At 40.1% G+C, this 22,282-nt stretch overlaps 1 protein-coding gene across 2 annotated transcripts in view; it reads left to right on the forward strand.

Moving 5' to 3' along the window:
- The first annotated feature begins 1,436 nt into the window (after positions 1-1,436).
- Positions 1,437-22,282, forward strand: part of ARMC9 (armadillo repeat containing 9) — a 56,473-nt gene continuing 35,627 nt past the window's right edge. Inside the window, exons 1-10 of one of the 2 annotated variants that reach the window (XM_054282543.1) lie at positions 1,437-1,476; positions 2,134-2,223; positions 2,755-2,874; positions 3,355-3,525; positions 4,551-4,706; positions 6,357-6,449; positions 7,077-7,101; positions 11,726-11,883; positions 13,703-13,801; positions 20,040-20,075. In XM_054282543.1, the coding sequence (XP_054138518.1) occupies positions 2,173-2,223; positions 2,755-2,874; positions 3,355-3,525; positions 4,551-4,706; positions 6,357-6,449; positions 7,077-7,101; positions 11,726-11,883; positions 13,703-13,801; positions 20,040-20,075 (909 nt within the window). In that variant the 5' untranslated portion in view covers positions 1,437-1,476; positions 2,134-2,172. The remainder of the gene's footprint in view (positions 1,477-2,133; positions 2,224-2,754; positions 2,875-3,354; positions 3,526-4,550; positions 4,707-6,356; positions 6,450-7,076; positions 7,102-11,725; positions 11,884-13,702; positions 13,802-20,039; positions 20,076-22,282) is intronic. The other variant, XM_054282545.1, reaches the window with a different exon arrangement.

Below are 22,282 nucleotides of genomic sequence, written 5' to 3' on the forward strand. Positions count from 1 at the left end.
ACCCTGGGCTCGCTGCCCGCTGCCTGGGGGTAGGGTTGGCCAAGGGGAAGGACAGTGGTTTGGTGGCAACAGCATCCCTGGCCAAGGTTATAAATAGCTGCTCTGGTGACCCAGGGAAGAATGGCTGCACAGGCAAGGTTAATTGTCAGCAGAAATTATGGGGACATTGCTCCTCCCAAGATAACCTGCAAGGGATGAAGCATGAACAAATTTTTCCCCTTCAGAGTGAAGGAAAAAGGGCCTGAAATATTGGTGCAGTGTCTTTGTTCTCAGTTTTAGGGTGGCTCTCCCATTTCATTGTTTTTTTCCATTCCATGTCAATGAGAACCAAGATGGATTAACTTTTTGTCTCCCCACCATGCCCTCCCAGAGGAGGAACTGAGATAGCTCCTGCAGGGCTGGGCAAATTCTCTGTTTAATTTAACCTCACATCAAGGTCTTTTTTATTTTTGGCTTAAGCATGAAATCTGGGGTTCAGGGGTGGAAAAGAAGCAGCTGAAAATAATTTGCTGGAAACATCTGCATTGGACAGCAGTGTTCATGGGCTCCCTCACAGATGAAACCTGATGCTTGCTTCTCTTACAGGCCTGGAGGTTTTGCAGTTTCCTCCTGAGTGGCTGGACAGGCCATTGGTCTGTGTCAGTGCCAGCACCAAAGCTGTGCTGGTGTGATGAGGGCAGTGAGACCAGACTGGGGATGTTTCTCCTCATGCTGGAGCTCTCTGTGCTGCTGTTTCTGTGCACCCAGTTCCCAGACTATTTTGTCCATATTCTTTTTTTTTTGTAACATAGCATCTCTAGCTCTTCCTTTCTCCCAGCTCCCTGCCATTTTGGGCTGGATTGCCTTGCTGTGACTGGAAAGCAGCTCTCTCACACCGGGCAGCACCTACCTGATCATACAACGCTGTTTTACAGCGGGCAACTACCTGATGTAGGGTAAACCTGATGTTAGTGGGGAAAAGTTCATTAGCACTGTTAATTGAAAAGGCACAAAGACTCGATAAGGAGCTTGGCCAATCCTCCCCTTTGCTTTGGCGGGGCTTCCATCAGGCAAGGACTCGTCAGACAGCACAGCTCCGGCTCATCGCACAGTGCCACGGCCGGGCTCAGCCTCCTCCTGCTCCGCTCGCTCCCTGCAAACCTCCGTCCTCCTCTCTCGACATCTCCTTCAGACGAAACTTCCAAGCGGGAAGGCTTTTACCGGCCCAAGGCGGAGAGCGGGGGCACAACAGCCCCGGTTGGGGCCGTTCGTCATTTCCAAACCCGAACCGCCCCCAGAATCCCCCGCAGCCACCTCAGGCCGCCGCTGCAGCTCTCCCGCCGCGCCACACGGGGCGCTGTCCGCTCCACCACCGCGGGCACGCTCCCGCCGCGTGACGCGCCGGACCCGGGTGGCGATTGGCTGAGAGCGGTCACGTGCGCGGGACGCGGCGCGGGGGCGGGGCCGCGGTTGCCGGGGCGACACCGGCGGCGGCTGAGGGGAGATTGGGACAGGTGGGAATGGGGGACGGGGGAATGGGAGACAGGAGGGATTGGGACACCTGGGAATGGGGGACAGGGGGGACTGGGACACCTGGGAATGGGGGACAAGAGGGATTGGACACGTGGGAATGGGGGACGGGAGGAATGGGACACGTGGGAATGGGGGACAGGGAGGAATGGAGGACAGGGAGGAATTGGACACGTGGGAATGGGGGACGGAGGGAATGGGACAGATGGGAATGGGGGACAGGGAGGAATTGGACACGTGGGAATGGGCGGGTGGGAGTGGGGGATAGGGGAGATTGGGGAGATTGTGGCAGGGGAAGTTGAGGGACAGGGGAATTGGGGTGGGAATGTGGGAGGGGTGGGACTGGGGCAAGGCAGAATGTGGGGCAGGAGGGGCTGGGACAGGGAGGATGGGAGGCAGTGGGATGTGGTGCAGGTGAGAGTGGGGCAGGTAGACCGTGGGCTCCTGTGTGTGTGTGTGTGTGTGTGTGTGTGTGTGTGTTTGTGTTTGTGTTTGTGTTTGTTTGTGTGTGTCTCTGTCTGTCTGTCTGTGTCTCTCCTCATGCCCTCTGGAGATGCCATGGCTGAGGGGCTGTGCTGTGTGAGCCCTGTGCTCTGCACTAACACCCCTTCTTTGCCATTTTCCAGCTTTATCAGCGATGAGAAGTAGCAGCAGCCCTTAGCAATGGGTGATGTTTTAGCATATGAGGCTGAGTTACTTGGACTAGTGAAAGAGGTTGGTTTTCTCTATTTCTTTTCTTTTTTTATTTTAATGATTCTTGCAAGGCAAGATTTCTGAGTGTTTGCATTCAGAGCCAGGCATTGTAATTGAGGCCTAAATTCTGGAGCTATTTATCTGGCTGAGTGTTGCTACACTCTGAAATTGTGCTGACTTCTGTCATGCTCTGTCAGTTCAAAAGGCTCAATGTCCATTAAATGCCAGCAGTAAATTTTCTTCTTTGGTTGAATGAAATTACTGGCTAAACCAAGAGGCATCATTCTTTGAGAGATGGTGTTTCAGTTGTCTCTAGGATGCACGAGGAAATTGAGAGATGGTGTTTTCCTGCCACGTGGTACCAGTTCTTGGTTTTCCTGCCACGTGGTACCAGTTCTTTGCAGTCTTTGGCATTTGTGAACCATTCTGCAGAGAAACTTTGGCATTTCATGGGCCATTCATTGAAGCATTAATCACTTAAAAAAGGATTAATCATTTGCTGAAGCAATAATCATCTAAGAAATGTTGTTCCTCTATGTTTTTATCTTGCAGTATTTAGATTTTGCCGGATTTCAAGAAACAGTGAAAGTATTTAAAAAGGAATGTAAAATAAAAGGGAAGCCACTACCTAAACCAGCAAAAGTTTCCTCAGAAGATTCATTGCCTGTTCAGGTAATACATCATTTGCACTTACTTTGAGTAAGAATGAAAACTGAGGTCACTATCCACCCTGTGAGTTATTACAACAGTGAATTGTCTGAACAGATTCTTGATTATTTGAAAAAATCTCCTGTTAGTCTTCTTCCATCACAAGAACCCTCAAGTTTGGGGTTGGGGTTATTTTTTTTTCACAACTGCAGTCATTTTGAACTCCAGGCACTAGTTTTGATTTACACTACTTTAAGTTTTTACTGATATGCTTGAATATATGGGCTTTACTTCTTGTGTTGATGGTTGATTCAGGCTCTCAAAGTTACTAAAGATAAGTGAAGAAAGAATATTTGGGTGGTCATTGAAAGGTGGGACATTTGTGAATAAAACTTTTAATTGGAAGTGTTCAGATGGCACTGGAACTCTTCATTCACTAGCCTGGTGCTAAGAATATGTGGCTTTTCTGTGTTTGGATTTTCATGATGCTTTTCCCTTTCACAGGAAGAAATGCTTACAGCATTTGAAGATGGTGATCAGAAAGTTTTCTTCCAGCTCTGGGAGGAGCATATTTTGTCTTCACTCCATGACAGTGATCCAGCTGCTCAGAACCTGGAGTTCTATCTCCACATCTACTTTGCCACCTTCCTCTTGAAACAAACTATGGGAAAGCCTGTAAGTTTAGTTCACAATTCAAACCTCTGTTTGCTGTTGTTTGTTTTACTTCATTTATTTGTCTTTAGTGTGGATGAGGATGGGATATTTTCTAAGATTTATTCCAAGAATATGTATCCAGTTTTGGCCACAGTCTGCGTTTTAGTTCAGCCAGATCCTTTGTATTGTGGAGTACAGAGATGGAAGTTGGAGCTATCCTTATCCCAAAGTTCCTGAAATATTTCAACTCAGAAAATACCAAAATGGCAATACTTTCATACTTGTAATACTTCAAACTTGTAGATCATAGCAGATTCTTAAAACATTTATTTTGCTTGGAGTTTGGACTGGAACTGTGAGTTGAAATACAACAATTTCTGATTAAATGACAAAGCTCAGTTTTGACCAGCTCAATATATCATGCTGAGAAATATAAATCCCAAGATGTTATAAAGCAAAATCTCTGTTACCTGGGGTTTTTATGATGAAGAGACATTTAAGTAGCCTGAATTCAGCCAGATCAGCCAGGGCTTAATAGCTCCTGGCCTTCACCTGTCAGCTGCTACAGGAATATTTGGATGCCTGCAGTCTGTTTTCCAGCCTCTAAGGAGCTTTTGTTCTGTTCTGTATGCCAGCTTCACTTCCCACTGCTGTGCAAGTGGATTTTTTTGTTTCTGCACTTACCACTGAAATAAAGCATCTCTAAAGTATGTTTTCTCTCTGTCCTGAGTGTAGCAATGGCATTTTTCTTTAAAAGTCTAGCCTGAAGTGAACAGGAATAATTTACATGCAAAAAGCAATTGTATGTCTCTTCTTTCTTTGGACCTGGATGAGAGAAACAATAGCATTAATTTACATTTTCCTTTATGACTGGTGAAAACATGCAGTATGTTCTCTAGTTAAATAAATACTGATCTTTAGATAACAAGTATACTGGAATTTCTAATTTGGTATTAATATACTTGGGTCTCTTATTTTATTTGCCAGCTTTACAGTTCATTTAGAATGGTAGTTTTCTAAATTAAAAATGCTGCTTTATTTCCTAGGACAAAGCTGAACTTGATGAAAGGATTTCTTATTTCAAGGCATACTTGGAAACAAAAGGAGCTGCACTGAGCCAGACTACAGAGTTTCTTCCCTTCTATGCTTTGCCATTTGTTCCAAACCCCATGGTACATCCTTCCTTTAAAGAACTTTTCCAGGTAAGTATCTGTGTGGCAGAGATGGTTTTGTGGTGACTTACACTGACATACCTACACAAATTTGTTTGTAAAGCATGTTTTGGTATTTTTTAGAGTTATTTGCTCTGAATGCTTCCCTGACCATGTGGCCAGTTGTGCTGCCTGGCTGAGCAGCTGTGGGCAGCCACTCTGGTGCCAGGAGATGTCTTCAGCCTGCATTGCTGCCATCCTGCTTTTGATACCAAATCAAAGCTTAAGTGATACTTGCCCTAGGGCTGACTTTGGATGTACCAGCTGATGAGGAGCTCCAGCTTAACACCAAAAAAAGGCATATCCTGCCATTTTCCTTTGGGACTAGCTATAAATAATGAGATAGATGGTTGACCTCAGAGATGGAATATGACTACTCTTTTTTAATTGTACTTAGCAGCATTTTTTTAAAATGTGTTATCTAAGATGAGATCCTCAGGTTTATTCTGAGTAACCCAGGGCCCAAGCTCTTAGTCCACACTCAATCATATTTTCTTGTGGGAATTGTTCAACTCATTCCATGTTAGTGTTGAAACACAGATTGTTTTATGTTTGAGAATGAGCAGCAGTGAGTCACTAGTCTACAAAGCAGAGTTCTTATGGCATATATTTTTCTCAGGCATCTGATGCTTTATATAGCTGGAGTTCCTGATAGTTTGTGTAATACATCTTGAAAAATCATATGCACTCCTCTCTGCAGGAGACAAGGTTTCTTTGGTAATATACAGTGTCCTGTGGTACACCACTGTCTGGATACTGAGTTGGTAAATGCAACAAGTAAATTCTCCAGCATGGTGAAATAAGGGCAAATCTGAGCTGTGAGAACAGCTTGCAATATATATATACAGCAATAAATTTAGGGAGCTCCTGGTACTTGTTGGAAGACAGAGCTTTTTCTTCATTGGCTGGCTTTTCCTCAAGCAGAAACCAGCTTCACTGTAGGCTTGAAATAGAAGGCATGAGTATTTGGTGGATTCCTAGGCGCAGTTTGACTTTTTCCCTTAATTTTATTTCCTTGTCAATATAAGACACTACGTCAGGCAGAGGACAGCATTCCAGTTAATGCTCTGAGTCTGTTCTGCTGGTCTGTTTTTTCTGCATTGGCTGTTTTTCTCCAAATCCTTATTTTAGAAACATTGTGTCATGTCATGATGCTTGCAGTAGTTATTGACAAAACTTACAATTCCCAGATCTTGTTAGGAGCAAAGGATGAAGGCTGAGCAGTGCAAAATTACGAATTTTGTACTCTATTCAATACATGTGAAAATATTTTTTTATCCTTTTCTGAAGTTGCTTGTTCTTTAAAGGTGCTTTTACTTTCAGGGCAGTTGTTGTGTGTGTATATAAGCCACCAACACTATGTGACAGTTTTGTACTTTAAATAAAGATACATTGTGTTTCTAGAACTCTTATATAGGAATAAGAGTTCTTAATAATAATATCTGAACTCCCCTCTGGCTTCTGTATGCTTTCATGGGACTGAGCAAACACATTCACATCAGTAACAGTGAAGGGAAAATTTTAAATCTGGTGTTGGCTGCCTTGTTTTGCCTTGTGGGAAGTTGCTGTGATTCAAGCAGTACTTTCTGCAGAGTGTACATATTTGGTGAACAACTGTCACTCTTTGTTTTTCTTTTCAAGGATTCTTGGACACTGGATTTAAGGACAAGACTGGAAACGTTCCTGTCTCTGGCTCTCAAAGCCAGACAGACTCCTCGGCTTCTCACTATATTTGTATCCTTCTAAGAACACACTTTGCAGATAATTAGAAATACTGTAAAGAGGCAGTATAATTTATTGCAAGAGTGTGCTGATAAGATTTATTGCAGAATTGCAGTAACATTGCAGTTCGGTGTTTTTATGACAGGAAATGTTTATATTCCACATTCAAAAACAGACTTTTGGAAAGGTCATATAAAGACCATGTCCAGATCCATATGAACCTCCATGCTTATTATGTGATCATTCTTTGTTTCCATGTATAAATACAGGATACCCAAAGGCACCAACCTGACCTGACTTCTTTCTTAGCATTTCACTAGTTAGTCTTTTAAATTAGCTATTTCAGAGACTAGCTGAAATTTTTCCAGGGCTTTTATTTGGAGCAAATTATCCAGGGCAAATTATTTCATCACTCATAGGTCAGCAAAGGATCTCAAGTCCCCAGGCAACATTGCAGTTGTGCACTTATGAGATTTTATGTATTTATTGTTGATTTATGTATTCTGTAGAGCATCAGGCACTTGCAGTTTGCCTGGGATAGTAGGAATACCTAGCTTGGTTGAGGTTCTCATTCTGACTCTCTGGAACAAACACTGAAAAGGTGCACATTTTCCTGATCTGCTTTTACTCGTGCAACAGAAGGAGAGTGGACAGTGCAACAAAGGTAAATACCGGGCTGTGGTAAGGATGTTCTGTAAAATTGTCAGGGGCTGTGAAGGTAGTGGGAGGTTTAACTGCAGGGGTGGGGAAACCAGTGATGCATAGCAGAAAGTCCTTGGAAATCCAGACCCCAGCTTTGGTGATGGCTATTTATAGCTTTCCAAGCTCAGTAAGGTTCAAGCAGTCAATAAGTATCAATAAGTATGGACTAGAAATGGGAAAGGACCTGGTAGTGGGATTTGTATTAAACATCTATTCTGTTCTGAAACATGGTAAAAACAAGTGGAGAACCCCATACAAAGTGCATACCAGCTTTCCTTTTCTAGTTCTGATGAAGGTAAGTTGCCTCAGATTCCTTTCCCTTGCTTCCAGGTTTTATGTCTCATTCAGTTGTTTTGATGACTGTCTGATGATCTTAGACAAAGTTGATTTTTGTTCCTATTTACTAATTTTGTTTAAATAGCACCTCCTAAAATAGTGCATATTAGTATATCCTGAATAAGAATGTGTTCATTTAAATGTGATTGGCTGATGTGTTGCATTTTGAGGTGAGCTGCTTATACACACTTTAATGTGTGTGTGTGACTTGTAGTCCTTTAGAAGTAATAATTTCAACTCAGAATCCTGTTAGATGGTGGTAACACTTGAAACATGTGCCTTTTAAAAATCAGTTCAATAAACAGAATTTAGGATTTCCAACTACCTTTCATTGATTTTTTTCAGTTGACTTTCTGCATATACTTTCTAGTTAGGGATTTATATGAGACCAGTTGGACTCTTAAAATTACTTTTCCTCTTGAGTTATTTTATCTGTAGGTTTATCCTGAAGATTTACTTTTTGTAGATTGAATTAGGCAGAAAGTTAGATATTCTCCCAGTGTGAGTTCCATGTGTTTTCTTTGTTGTTTTGTGCTTTGTGTTGTTGCATTAGACTTTCACTGAATAATAGAAAGGTCTCTTGGATTTTTATTTTCCAGAAGTTACACTTCTTCCTTGTGGAGAACTTTCCTGAAGGCAATAATCCCATGCTATTATTAAAAAGAAATAACTACCCAATTGTACCTGACTTATTTGGGCCCTAATTAGTTTTAATTTGGGAAGGTTCTGTGCTTTGTTCAGGGACTGTAATGGAATTCAATTCATGCAGGTCAGCCTGAATTTACAGATCTGTTATGTGCCTTGGAAGTTGAGTCACTCTGGATTTTTCATAAAGGTTACTTGAGGACTGTCTCATATGAAGGTTTTGGATCCAGGAGGTTATTTTTGCAGTATCCTGCTCACATCACATGGGATCCACAGCACTTACTCGCTGCTGGAGAATATTTACTTTATCAGTGAAGGGGAAATGCAAAGGAAATCTATAGGCAACACATGAATGAAGAGCAGTATGGCAGAATCCTGAAAAGACCTTTTCTAAATAGTTGCCAGTCATCAGTCTGACATGCTGAAATACTTCAAGTTTGGGTAGGGTGGTGTAAATGCTTTTGAGGGTGGCCTGAAGTGTTCATAGTGTTTACCTTGCCTGCTTTACCTGCTACAGTAAACTTTACCTGGCCTTTACCAGCCTTTACCTGGCTTCTTACCCATTTGCTAAAAAATTTCAGTTCCTGTATGACTTCCAAAGCTATTTGTGTGGCAGTTGTGCTTAACTTACAGTTCTCCCATATGTTTTCAGTTTGGCTGGAAAGGAAAAAATTTCAGAATGGTTGGCATCTTGCACAGAGAGCTTCAGACCTTCTTTGTGGCCTCTCTGCTAACAGGAGCTGAGGGGATGAGGTATTTGGAAGTGTGTTCAGCTGCTGTTCCCTTCACTGCCTCATTACAAACCTGTGGATGAGTTCACAGCCATTCTTCCACCTTTTTAGGTAGGGGGAGAGTGGTGGAAGTGTGTCAGGCTCCTACACTAGAGAAGGTGGAGTGTGACCTCCCTGTCTGTGAGGATTTGCTAAAGCCTGACTATTTATGTGGAAAAATGTCAGTTTAGAGTATGGGCAGTAATTTTTAAGCAAGAAGAAGACTCCTGCTTGTCCTGGGAGCAAGATTCAAGTCCAACAGCAGCTCCTGAGACCTGCAGCTCCTCTGCTCAGAGCTCTGCTTTGTGCAGTAACTCAGCGGCTGGAGTCAGTGCTTCTGGACAAGTATGTGAAGGTGGGCTGAGATTAGACAGAAAGAGACAGAGCAAGCACAAGTTCAGGAAACAAGTGTTTCAGTGTAGGTAAGTGTAAAGGAATCTCTCACTTAGAGAGAAAAGGTTATCAGGGAATTAAGTGCATATGCGTAACTCTTGGCTGCTTGTAGGAAGTGGAGTTAGAAGACTTGACAATTACACACATGAGAGGGCAGGCAAGAATTCTGGTAGAAACATGCAGTAAAGATGATACCCAGTGCCAGCATCTTCATTTGGCAGAGTCACAAGCTTCACTGTACCTTGTATCTTCCTACACCAGGAAGTCTTCTGTGCTGTATTTTCTCCTCTTTTCATTGACATATGAATAATGTTTCTGGTAGATGTTTGGCCAGAGCTTTTTTTTCCTCCTTGATAAGCTTATCATATGTACAAAGCATTTGTCAGTGCTGGGAGTTGTGTCTGGGAAAGAGAGAAGCCACAGTGTTACTCTGATTCCTGTAATGGTGCAGTTGGATCACTGCTGCAGGATGACATAAATGTCAACTGAAATGCCTCTGAAAGGTACCATTTTCTTTTACCAAATCTGGACTGGAATGGTAATGATTTAACATTTTAAACAAGGAATTTAATACTAATTTTTAGCTGGTAGCTCCCTGATTTGTCTAAATGAATGCTGTTAGAGGGATATGGCAGGAGTGCCATGAGGGATTGGGGCAGCACAGGACCAGCTCTTCCAGCAGCTGTCTGAACTTGGAACAGCTGCTTGCTGCTGTACAGTGATGAGAGCTTCCTGATCTTCAGCAGGAGAAGCTGTCATGAAAGGCTTTCCCCTTTTCAGTAAAATTACTTATGTGTGAGAAGATAGTGATACAAAATTGCAAGAGATGCCAAGACTTTGTGATTCCTTTCTGACACCCTTTTCTCTGTTTATTATTGACAATCCCTGCATTTAACAGCCAAGAGGTAAAATTGGACCCTGTTTCTGAATTTCCAAGACTAGTGTTCATGAGCTGCATTGAGTTTTGGTTATGTAGTTTTTTCCTGCTGACTGAAGTTGGAACTCATATTTTCATCACTGGAAATTTTACCCACTGGGCTATGAAAAGTAAGCAAACTCTGAGAAGGTTTATGCTTTGTGATTTGGTTCTTCCAACTTTCCTCTGAGTGAAAGTCACGCTCTAGATACGTCCGTTGGAAATTTACAAATTGAATGTGTTATGTCACAGTTAAAAAAAAATATATTCCCATTTGCTCATCTAGGCAACAGAATAAAGTGCTGGAGTAGCTAGTTTTGTGCAGTGGTTGCTCTCAGAATCTTTTTTTAGTTTAGAAAATGTTCTTGTTTTGAAGCTGTATCATATTAAAGCTGTGGTAGCAGTTTAACAGTAATGGCTGTGAAATAAAAACAAAATCAAAGTTGAATTATTATCATCAAGGCTGAATAATTTGGTTGTCTTTGGAAGTCATCTTAACTCTACTAATTTTTAAGTTAATATTGATTGAAATTAAGATTAGTGTAACAGCTTACAGAATTGTTAAAAGCTTAATGTTACTGTTCTAGTGGTGTTTTTTTAATTGGTCTGGGAGTTTTTTAAGTGCATTTTGCTGGATGTGAACAGGATCTGTGGCTTATCGTTCATCAGTGAGATAAACTGTGTCATATTGGGCTGTTTAGAACACTTCACTTAAACCCAGAAAGATTCTCAATCTGTGAGAGGGAATCCTACTTTTGTCTGAAACTCCACAGTCAAGCTGGTTCCTTCCCACTGTTTAACAAAACCTCCTATGGTAAATATTGTATCTGTTTGCAGATGGGCCCAATGCCACTTTCACAGCACTAAAGCAGTGCTGGCTTCTCAGCAAACTAATTTAAAACATAATGTTCTAGCAAAATACACAGCATCAGCTGTAACAACAGAATTATTGTGCCTCCTTCATGGTTTTGTCTGGTCACAGAAATCTGCACCGTGGACCACAGCTCCAGGTTCAGTGCCCAGTTCCATGCAGAACACTGGCTTGGCTAGGTCTGAGACTGGGGTGGAGTACACACATTCTGGTACTCAGTTTGCTTTTGTCTCAAAAGGAATTGAACCCGAAGGAACAAAATGTATCAGAAATGTAACTTTTTTATTATTCAGATAGAAATGAAAAACAAATTTTCAGAAACTTAGGATATTAAAAATAAGTAATAGAGTTTACCATTAACCACTGAGTAATGGATCATCCTCTTCACAAATGTGTTCAGTGATGTTTACTGCCTTATAGTTGTGTTGCTACTGTAACTGTGAAGCAGTTGGTCCTTTGGGCAATTAAGGCTTAATAAATACTGGTAGGTGTTGCAATGAAATAGAATCTTGCTAGAGGCATGAAATTATCCTTGTAGGCAAACTCCACACCTCAGAAATTGAGGTTGTCCCTTCAGAGCAGTAAAAAGGCTTGTGGGTTCTGTTGTCCTTTTGTTTGAATGGGTCATGCTATTTTTTTATTATTCTCTTGACAGAAATGATGCAACACCTTCACCAGCAGTTAGTGAAGCGTGAGCACAGGTACATGACCAACCTGAAACGACTGCGCAAGCTGCAGATGGACTACCGCGGTCTCCTTGAAGTCACTGCAGAGCTGGTGGATTCTTTGGAGGCCACAGTCACTGGCAAGATGGTAAGAGATGACCCAGATGTGCACTTGCTTCCACACCCCCCAGAAAATGGAGACCAAAGAATGAATTAAGCTTCATAGTTATGAGCATTTCTGTTAGAGCTGTGGCCCTTTACTAATGAAGCACAGCACTTTGGGTGAGCTGTTCTCTCATTGCCCTGGTGAAGGAGGATAAAAAAAAATGCAGAAAGTGGGTTGAATTGCACTGGCTCAGAAATCTTGAAAAAATTATCACCATCTCACAAGACATCTCAGATCTCTTGTGCAAGTCCCCTTTTGAGCTTTGGCAGCAGCAGTTATTAGCGGGCATTTTGGTGATTACTGATTGCAGTCCAGCCCATCAACAATTGTGTATTTAAAACTTCAGCCAGGTCTGTTTTAAATTCCACAGTAGTGGAAACAATCTTCTTATCCAATATTTTGGTGAGGAAAATATTTGCTCTCTGTTCTGCTAAACCGGACTTGTTAATTTAATTGATAAAGGGAGCAGGGAGATAGGAGTGAATGACTTATTCATCATGTGAAATGAGCCACATGTATGTAAGTGGAGAAGGTACAACTTTTTTAGGAGTATTTTTTGCATGAAGTTGATAGTCTTTTTCATGTGTTGTGCTCCTCTGGAAGCATGAGTTCTATGTAACCTGAAGGTTGTTCTTATGGCAGATGTTAGTGGCCTCTAGGTGCTTTTAAAGGAACTGTGAATTGTTAGCAGGGAGAATGACCTGGCATTTCCTGGGCAGCCTGCTGACAAGTCAATATGTACCTTCCTCCTGTCATCAGCATGAACACCATATGGTTTGTTACTCTGCTCTGGGATCACTGCTGCTATTACTGCAGGGGATAATTTGCTTTTGGGTGGATTATGCTTTACAGCAGATTAGGGAAGGTATCTGCTCAATAAAATCACAATCATTCATTTGCTGCCTCCCATTTACACCTCGTGCTCTCCAGCGATATCCAATTCCCCTCCGTGGTCGGGAGCCGGACGCTGGCTCTCTTCTGTCGCGGATGTTGTTCAGTTCCCTTTGAGAGCCTTGAGCGGGGCACTCCTTTGGTGCTTCCCAGGTGTGTCCAGCTGAGGGTGCTCTTCTGTTAGGGATCCTGGATTCTGGCAGTTCTGAATCCAAGGGGCAGCTGGGTACTGAATAAAGTGATATTGAACTTACAGCGTTCTGAATTTGAAGGGGTTCATTGTCCTGCTGAAGGTCTGGGAAGTGTCCCCAGTTGAATTTCTATAATCTCGGTCCTCTCATCTCTCTTTTGGGGAAAGTATTAACTCTCCTAAAATTAAGCTGTTCTGTTGAACTGTAGATTCCCCAAAACAAAAACACTAAACCCACTGAGATGTTTTACATTGAAAAATAAAGTTCTGTACTGTGTAATTCATATTTATTCTCTATGCTCTACAAGACAGTTGTGTAAGTCCTACTCCTTAGGTAAACAACATGTCAGCGTTGTTTCAAGCTCAAAATTGCTTCATTTTTTAAATTGATTTGATTTTGAACCTTTTGATTCACAAAAATCTGTATGCAAAAAGAGGTGTGAAAAAATCTGGTTTTCTCCTAGACCCTCTGAAAGTGTTTAGCACTAGTCTTGTGAATAGCATAACCATTCCCAGATAAAGAGAATTTACAGTTTTTAAATTTCTGTACAGAATGGTAGTTGCAGTATATACCTTGTGCTTGTGTCAATGAGCCTCAGGTGTGTGATTTCTTACTTTAAAAAAAAACCCAAACAAACAGCCTTTAATATAGAAACACTTGTCTAGTAGAGAGTGTAAGTTTTATGTAATCCTGTTCTCATTTTGTTTCCTAATTTTTAGATTACACCAGAATATATTCAAAATGTTTGTGCTTGCTTGTTTAGCAATCATTTGAAACAATCTGTAACACACAACATTGACTTCACAAGGCCTGGAACTGTAAGTATAAATGTTTGGGATTTTTACAGTAACTGTCTAAAATGACAATACTACTTAAGCTACATATAGAACAATAAATGTTCTGTACTGGGAAAGACAAAACATAATATGTTCAAGCTTGTATAAAAATATGGCAATACATTGTTTTGTTGATCTCAGATGCTGGTCAATGACCTGATTGTGTAGTTATAGCTGTGTAAGTATGGTTAATTCTGTTATTGTGAGGACAGTAAAATTTGTGTCTGTTAAAATGCTAACAAAATGCTTTAAATAAAAATTAATCATAAAAGTGCATCAAAATGTTTTACTAAGAAAATATTGTATACCACTGTTCTACAAAGACAAGCCAAAATCATGAACTGTTCTTATTGTTTTTGCCATGGCAGGCATTCATGTGTACTTAACTTTGTAGCAGGAGAATTTAGTGAAGTGTCAAAGGAAAAGCAGAAGAAAATAAAATTCCTGCTTCTTATTCTAGCCAAGGTTTTTAATAACAATGATGCTATGGGTACATTTTGTTCTTCTTGAAAACTTGCTACAGAGAGATAAAGAGATAGTATAAATGCTTCCTTTTCTTTTCTACGTGCTAGTATTTTCAGAGGTAGGTATTATTCCTCATTGCTCTTCAGGCTGATCTAAATGCCCTCACTTTCCTGTTAATGGTCAGAACTTCTTTCTCTGCCCTGCCATGAGTTTAGGAGGTGCACTCTTACGCAGCCTCCAAAAGCTGCTATTTCAGGGTTTCAGGAAGGAGCCAGCAACTGTTTGTCTGTTACCTCAGTATTAGGTGCTGTCTGCTGCTCCCCTCTCTTCAGATTGATATCATATCCATAGCTTATCTCCCATTCTGTAATGTCCCTCCTCCCACCCCATCTTTCTTCTAACCAACAACTTTCAGATGTCTTTGCTCTTTCTTTGACAGTGGCTTTTTGAGATAATGCTTTAGGTACCTCAGTAGTCTTCTGTATTTTTGCCATCTGATGTTGAGGTTGTGTGCGTTTCTCTTCCCTGTACTCAGATCACCCATTCTGTACAGCCACGTGCCCTCTTCTCTCTGCTCCTGCTCTCTGCTTGCATCAAGACTTCTCTTTTTCTCCTGTGCTTTCAAGGTGCTCCATTTGCCATGGGTTTTGCTTATTATTTCTATTCTTTTTATCATACATTGATCCTCCAGTCTCTTGAACCCTTTTAGGAAAGGGGCAGAGGGAAGTGTCATTGTTAAGCAAGGTTCTGATTTCTACTTCCCTAAAAACATTTCTGCTCCAAAATCACCTTTGCCATTAGACTTATGGCACTATGGCCACTTTGACACAGTCTCCACCGATGCAGATAGGTTAAAGAAAGAGGATATGTTGGTGGTGGATTTTTTTCCCTGCTGGAAGTACATTTTTGTCTCCCTTAACTAGGTTAACCTGAGCAAAGCTGTGTTTTCCTGGCACAGTTGTATCTATTTTTGTACTAGGCTTTTCTAGCAGGACTATTTCTGTGTGACTTTGTGGCTCATTTATCCACACTGTTTGAGGTAGGTGCTGTGGGAGCCAAGCTCTCTAGTGAAGGACCAGTCCAGTTACAGCCCTGAGACTGTTTAGATTAAGGGTTTCTAGACTGGTTTAGGTCACGCCTTGACAGTGAGCTTCTAGCAGCTGCTGTGGTTGAACTCTCATGTTGTTTCTATAAGCAGATCCACACAGCCTCTCTGAGACATTAGCCAAGTTTTGGAGGGCTAATCACAGTCTTTGCATATAGACATTAACTGCATCATAATCAGGTTTCCTCGTCTTATCCTTTTGTCCCCTCTTGATCATATTTTCTTGTTTATTTCCCATGTAAAGGGTTCTGATCTTATACATGAATAGCAAACATGTAGAAATACAAATAAATGTTAGAAGAAAAAATAGATATTTTCTTATGAAAGGAAAAATGAGATTCTTTTCTCATCCCAGAATATTTCTGACCACTCCCTGGCTTTGTTGATACAGGAAGCCAGATGAGATGAACTAAAATTCTGACTATTTGCCACTAGGCCACTCAGGCATGCCATTACTTTTTCTTCAAGGATTCAAGTACTTCATTGTTATACACTCAGATGTTATTGTTCTACCCTTAAGTGGTTTCAGGTTTTTGCATAAGTTTTGGAATAAAGCTGGAGGCACCGTGACCCAGACTAAGTAGCAGCACGAGTTCACAGCATCTGTGCTGGATTTGTGTTGCAAGATTCATTCACTTTTTGCCCATAACTACTTAGAGGCACTAGAGTGTGGTCTTTCCAGCTACTCCATTTCACAAACCTCCTGCTGTAAGGGGCAGCCAGCTGCATAATTACAGAGAGAAGAGACTAGCAGAGGGGCAGCTACTTTGTTCATCCTTACCTTACCATCATCTTACCTCGTTCTGTAGGCAAGATGAGTGAGAAGCTTAAAAAACAGTCATTTTCTATAGAGTTTTATCAGGCATTAAATATGGTGTTTTGTGGTTGTTAGGTTTTTTCCCCCCCCCACTTCACCTTGAGTTTTCTGGATGATCCTGTCTCACTGAGATCACCAATGTCAGGACAAGGCCCTGAAATAAATTGGTTCTGCTGGATCAATATCTCTACATAAATGAGCAGAAAAAGGAATTATTAGCAAGAATGCTAAAACTGCATCATTCTCTGAGATCTGTACTTGAGCTTTAGAGTATATTTTGTTAAATCAGCTACACTGGTAGTTTTTAGTTACACTGGGAAGGAGGATTGTATGAGTACTGTAACCAAAATGAAGTACTGTCCAAGGAAATTAAGGAGTATACCTTGGATTATATCCTAGGTGGCATTATTTGTATGCAGAGTTGATTTTGTTCCCAGTACATTGCTCAACTTTTAATGTTGGAGAAAGTCATATTGTGTAGTAGAAAGCTGTGAGGTCTCAGGCTTTGAAATTACAATAAAAGTGACCTGTATCAGTTGTTAATGTGCAAACATCATTCCTGGCCTGCCCTCCCCCATGGCTGAAGGCCTGGCCTTTCAAATTTGTATCAGGAGGAAAATCCCAGAGGCAAGTCTTACTGAGCTGGCTTTAAGACCTGAGGCAATGACAGCCAGAAGAGTTTTCCATTGTAATCATGCCCTGAAATCTTACTTAGCAAGGGCATCTAGTGTCAGCTCTGTGTTCTCTGGTGAGCTGGATTGGATCTCATTCTTTTGCAGAACAGCTCCATGTCTCTTACCAGCTCTGTGACTTCTGGGTCAGCTTGTGAGCCTGATGTACAATCCATGAACAGGATGCATCTGCTGCATGCAGTGGGAGAGAGGTCACGCTACTGGTACAGCTGGGAGATGTTTGCAAGGCCTCTAAAGCTCTATTTCACCCTAAGGTTTTTCTCTTAGCTACAGTTGAATGTTATCTCCACCTTCCATCATGTCATTTGACATGTGTAGTCCTGAATTGGGAGATAAACCTGAGAGAATTGTCAGAGCAGAAGGTGGGGATTTAAGAATAGAAGGTCAGAGCAGCAGGTCTGACAAGCTGAAGAAAACATTTATTTGAGGAGTTGATAGATTCTTGACTTTTTAGTGTTCCTTTGGATAGGGAGCTGATGTGGGTAATGGTAAATTTGAAAAGTATACTTTCAAATACAGTAATCTATTACAGGACTGTCACAGTCCCGTATATTTTTAACACTCTTGAGATAAGTCAAGTTTTAATATTTTTTTTACCATTTTCCTTTTCTAGTCTTGATTTGTCTGGTGGATAAGAAGCAGTTTGTCGTTTTTGATGCCTGCAGTTTTCTGTTCAATACACATCATGAAGCCAAGAGGATTCTGGCTTTTTATCACAAACACAGTACATTCACACTCCACCAAAAGTAGCACAGGCTCAAGTCTGAAACCCAAAACCAGTTTTTTTTATTGAAGTAAGGTGTACACCTTCCTGGAATATTTTGAATTAGGGATAAAGTAATAAGGTTCTCTAAGTTTTGGATTACAGGCAAAACAGGAACTGCTTCTTCAGATGTGCATTTTCTGTCAGTAATAGAGATGGGTGTAAACCACTGGAGAATCTTTCTGTGACCTGAAAGCTGTAAAATTGTTTGCATGTATTGCACCTGTGTAATGGAATAGAATAAATGACCATTATGTTTTTGCTGCTATTCATTCTGATTAAATTTACCTGCAGCTGCAATTAGGTGAATTAATGTCCCTTGCAAATTTTGGGTCTCTTTGGGTGGGTCTCCACCACTCTTGAAGCTGTGGAAAACTAGTGGGGTGGTTTTTTTAAGTTCTGTCACTGGACAGAATTACCAGCTCATCTGGAAAGTTAAACTGTCACTTACAAACTGTGAACAAGAAAGATTTTTTAATTTTATTTTTGGGATAGTTGTAATGACTACTGTGGGCTCCTATTTTTCTTGTGCTCTTTGCTTTTTTCCTCAAACATGGTTTTTACTACAACTGTACACTTGCCATCAAGCTGTAATACTTGGTGGTAAGTATTCCATTTCTTGCTTATGAAATTTCTGCACCAGCAGACCACATGAAACCTAAGATGAGGGTAACAGAAGGTTTTTATTTTGTTTTTTTTAATCATTCTCTAAACCATTCAGAGTGGATTCACCAGGCATTATTATGCAGATGTTTGCTCTTTCATTTAAAAATAAAGTGCTCATTGCAGCAAACAGCATCTACCCTAAGTGAACTTTTCTTTGGATGGCATAATCAGTTTTCTACATCTCTGTCCCTGGGATTATTTTATATGTTCCCATTTATGTATGGAAAAGAAGAAACAAGCCTACCTCTTCATGTAAGCAAGGAGAAGTTAATATTTTCCTGCTGGTACAGTATATAATGCCCTTTTCACAAGTTGCTGCAAGGTTTTTTGTTTACATAAACTCTTTAAGGGTAAGGTATTGCCTTCAGTAGGGATTTCCACAAGCTTTTCTTGTTACTGTCCTCAAATCATAGAATAGCCCAGTTTGGAAGGGACTTTGAAAGCTTGTCTGGTCCAATCTTTTGTGATTTCCTTTAATGTTAAAACTTTACTTTAATGTCATCTTTTGTCTTGATGTCTACATCCTTTTTCAGTGGCTCAGGTCATGCATGGGTTGAAATGTCTCTCATCATGATGCAGTTTATCTCCTGGTTTCTTTTGCTCATTATTGGTCTCTATTGATGTCATCTTTTGTCTTAACTTTAATTTTAAATTGTCTTTGCCAGGAACTCTCTTGTGTGTGTGTATAGCACCATGAAAGTTAAAGTAATCATTCACATCAGGGAATTCTAGGTATCATAGTAGTAAAAAGAAGAATGTCAGATTTTTAAAATTTGATAAAGAATAAAAAGAATTTTATTTTCTGCTCACAGTGAAGCGTGGCAAGTTTCTTATGTCTTCTCTGTAAGGCTGTATATGTCTGTTAAAGAGCAGCCTGCTAAATAGGGTGTTTATGTGCTTATTCATCTGTACAAATATGTCCTCTAAAGTAAGTACTGGCAGGTTTGCACAAAAAGGCAAATAATTAATATTGGTCTTATTTCATTGTGTTAAACTGTGTACCTTTATTTTTAATTAAGACTGTTCTTTTTAGATACCAAGCTGTTCTAAGTATTTTAGTCTAATTAAGGAGAACATGGCATCTTTTGTACTAAACTACTCAAACCATGAATTAGCACCATTCTTTATTTTAGTAACTACATACTAGGTTTCCTTCCAGAGACTTTCTTAGTTTATCCCTGGAACCTTTTAGCACGAAGAATTGATAACATTGCTGAAACACCTTAAATTGTCTCTATCAGTCTTTGTTATGTGCTGGTCAGAAACTCCAGTCAAAGCAAGTGTGGAGAATAGTGGCAGGGGCTTTCTCAGGAGCTGAGGTCTTTGATCCAGGCCATGTTCAGGGTTTCTCTCTTGGCTGCCTCAGTGGAGTGAGCAGCACAGGTCATATATTCCTGTCAATTTGTCAGTGCTTTGTGAGTAGGTGTTCTGACTCTGACAGTGTGGAACCATGTGCAGACTGGTGTGTTTGCCAGGTGTTGAGAAGAGAACTTCCAAATATATCACAAGAGAGACACAGCAATTTCAGTTCTAAGACATACAAGTATGAGGATTGGGAGAACATGTTTATACTTTTCAAAGCTAATAGTCTGTTAATTTTTAGCTGATTTCTATTGGTTGTTTTTTTGAACTGTGCATTTCTCTGTGATTTATTTCTGTTAACTTATTTTTTAATCTTCTTTATTTTAATGTGTGTCTGTTTGCCTATAAAGGGATATTACTCTATGAGCCCTTGTGATGACGGATATGTAAGTGTCTATCTTTATTTCCTTTCACGTTGCCTGCTCATTCTGTCACAGTCTGTATTTCTCTTTATTTCACAACATGCAGCAATTTTCCCTGCATTTTAACTTGTCATGACACTAACTGTGTGGTTTATGAAGAGCCAGAAAGTGTACAGGGCTTGGGAATTCTGCATGGGGAATGGAATAGATGTTCTGGGTAACCTTATGGCTTCATAATGCACTTAACACAGCATGTCAACATAACAGCAGCTTTGTCCACAACTTTCACATGAAACTCAGCTTCTTACAGCATGCAGAAAGCAATTGTTTCTTCCATAGGATCATCTGTGTATAGTATACATTCTCTCTGAAGTGTGCCAAAACCAGCTGATCCCACAACACCTTTGACAAAGCAAATAAATATTATTGCTCAAGATAATTCAGCAAGTTGATTCATGTTTTTCAGAGGGGTGTTGTATTCTGCATATTTGTATTTTTTGTTCCTAAAGTCAAACTTCCTTTTGGTAGTAAAGATTATGAAATTCTTTCACACAGTTAAAATGATCCTTTCACTGAAAACATAAAATTATATTCTCTGTACTGCCTGCGACTTCTGTAACCCAGATGGAAGTTTGTATTCTGGCAATACTACAAGTACACCATAAGTATCTAATTTTGCCTGTAGTCAGTGCATTCTTTGTGAAGAAAGGAAATGAGTCTACTTCTAAGTAACTCAGTATGTAATCAATTCATAAAAGTGATTGACACCAATTCTGAAAGATGCCAGTCAATTTCAAATAATATGTATTTATATTTTTATCACTTTCTTTAGGTAAAACTAGATTTTGTTTTTCAAGAAAAGCTGCCCAAATTTCAAACATATATATCACCTCTAATTAAAGTAAACTCTTGTGGGCATTCAACTTTCCATTTAGAACAACATTTTATTTTGAGAAATAGTCATAAAAATATTGTATGCAATGGACTATTCCTTACATACTTATTTTTATCTTGATGTAGAGAACACAACCCACATCCACCTGTGGTGAAAGATCACCTGTATCAATCAACCTGTTCCCATTGGTGACATGAATGTTCATAATGGACACTTTTTGCTTGATGTTAAGCATTTTGTTCCTTCATATAATTCTCTGTTTTGAGATTGAGAAAGGTTGATGACAGATGAATCAAATTATTTTTGCTAAAGAAAAACTTTTTGCTTATACAGATTAGTATAAAGCATTAGTTAAATGTAACTTTATACATTGTAGAATGTAATAGATTAGTGTGAAGAGTTGTTTATAAAATTTTTGCAAAGCTGTCTGACTCTGATTCTGAAATATTTCTTGAATATGTGGGTAGCTTTCAGCTCCCCTCACTGTTTATGTATTGTATTTTATACTTCTTTCTGACATTTGTGTTGTCATTACATTATCACACAGTATTGCTGTGTGACTTTTTAATGTACACATCAGATGTCTTAGAGAACCTGGTTTATATGGCAAGTGGGAAGTTTTCATAACAGCATATCTCTAGTGTAAGTAGGAAAAAAAATAATTAAAAACATTTGCAGATCTACTTATGAAATAATACTTTGCATATCCCCAGTAGACCTGCCAGGTTACACAAGCTCAGGGTCAAACCCTCACGGGCTGTGTGGAGCAGTCTTCTTGTTATTAGTGTGTAGCAAATGAGCTCAACATAGATTTGTGAGTTCTGATGATTTGTAGAAATCTGCTCAAATTTTGGTTTTACTCTTCACATATTCATCACGTATCTTTGATTATTAATTCTGAATCTGCATTGAATTTGCACTGAATTCTTGCAGCACATTTTCAGAGTGGGAACTGAGGACAGAATCTGACTTTCAGCTTTGCCTTCAGCATATTATGAATATATACATCAAACAGGAAAGGGGATATGGTTTGAATATAGGTCTGCAGTATTTGATAAAATCAGTTGTGGTTTTGGCTTGCACATGAAGTGCATCTGCTTTCTTTTATAAATACTGATTTTTTTTTTCCCTTTAAACTTCTTTGGTTTATTCCATGCTGTTCATATTCATGCCTGTCTTTGTTCAAAAATAAAGGGATGCCATCTGTGTCTAATGTGCATCGTGACAGAATTATTTGACTTAATGTGGCACCTGGCTTGGCTTTGGCAAGAACCAACACAAACATAAGTCATACCCATGATCCTACCAGAATGAGCTATGCTTGGGCTGTTTTTTC

The sequence above is a fragment of the Melozone crissalis genome, unplaced genomic scaffold (genome assembly GCF_028551555.1).
Source record: "Melozone crissalis strain CALT ecotype California unplaced genomic scaffold, PUWL_Pcris_2 ptg000034l_1, whole genome shotgun sequence".
In the NCBI taxonomy this organism is placed as follows: domain Eukaryota; kingdom Metazoa; phylum Chordata; class Aves; order Passeriformes; family Passerellidae; genus Melozone; species Melozone crissalis.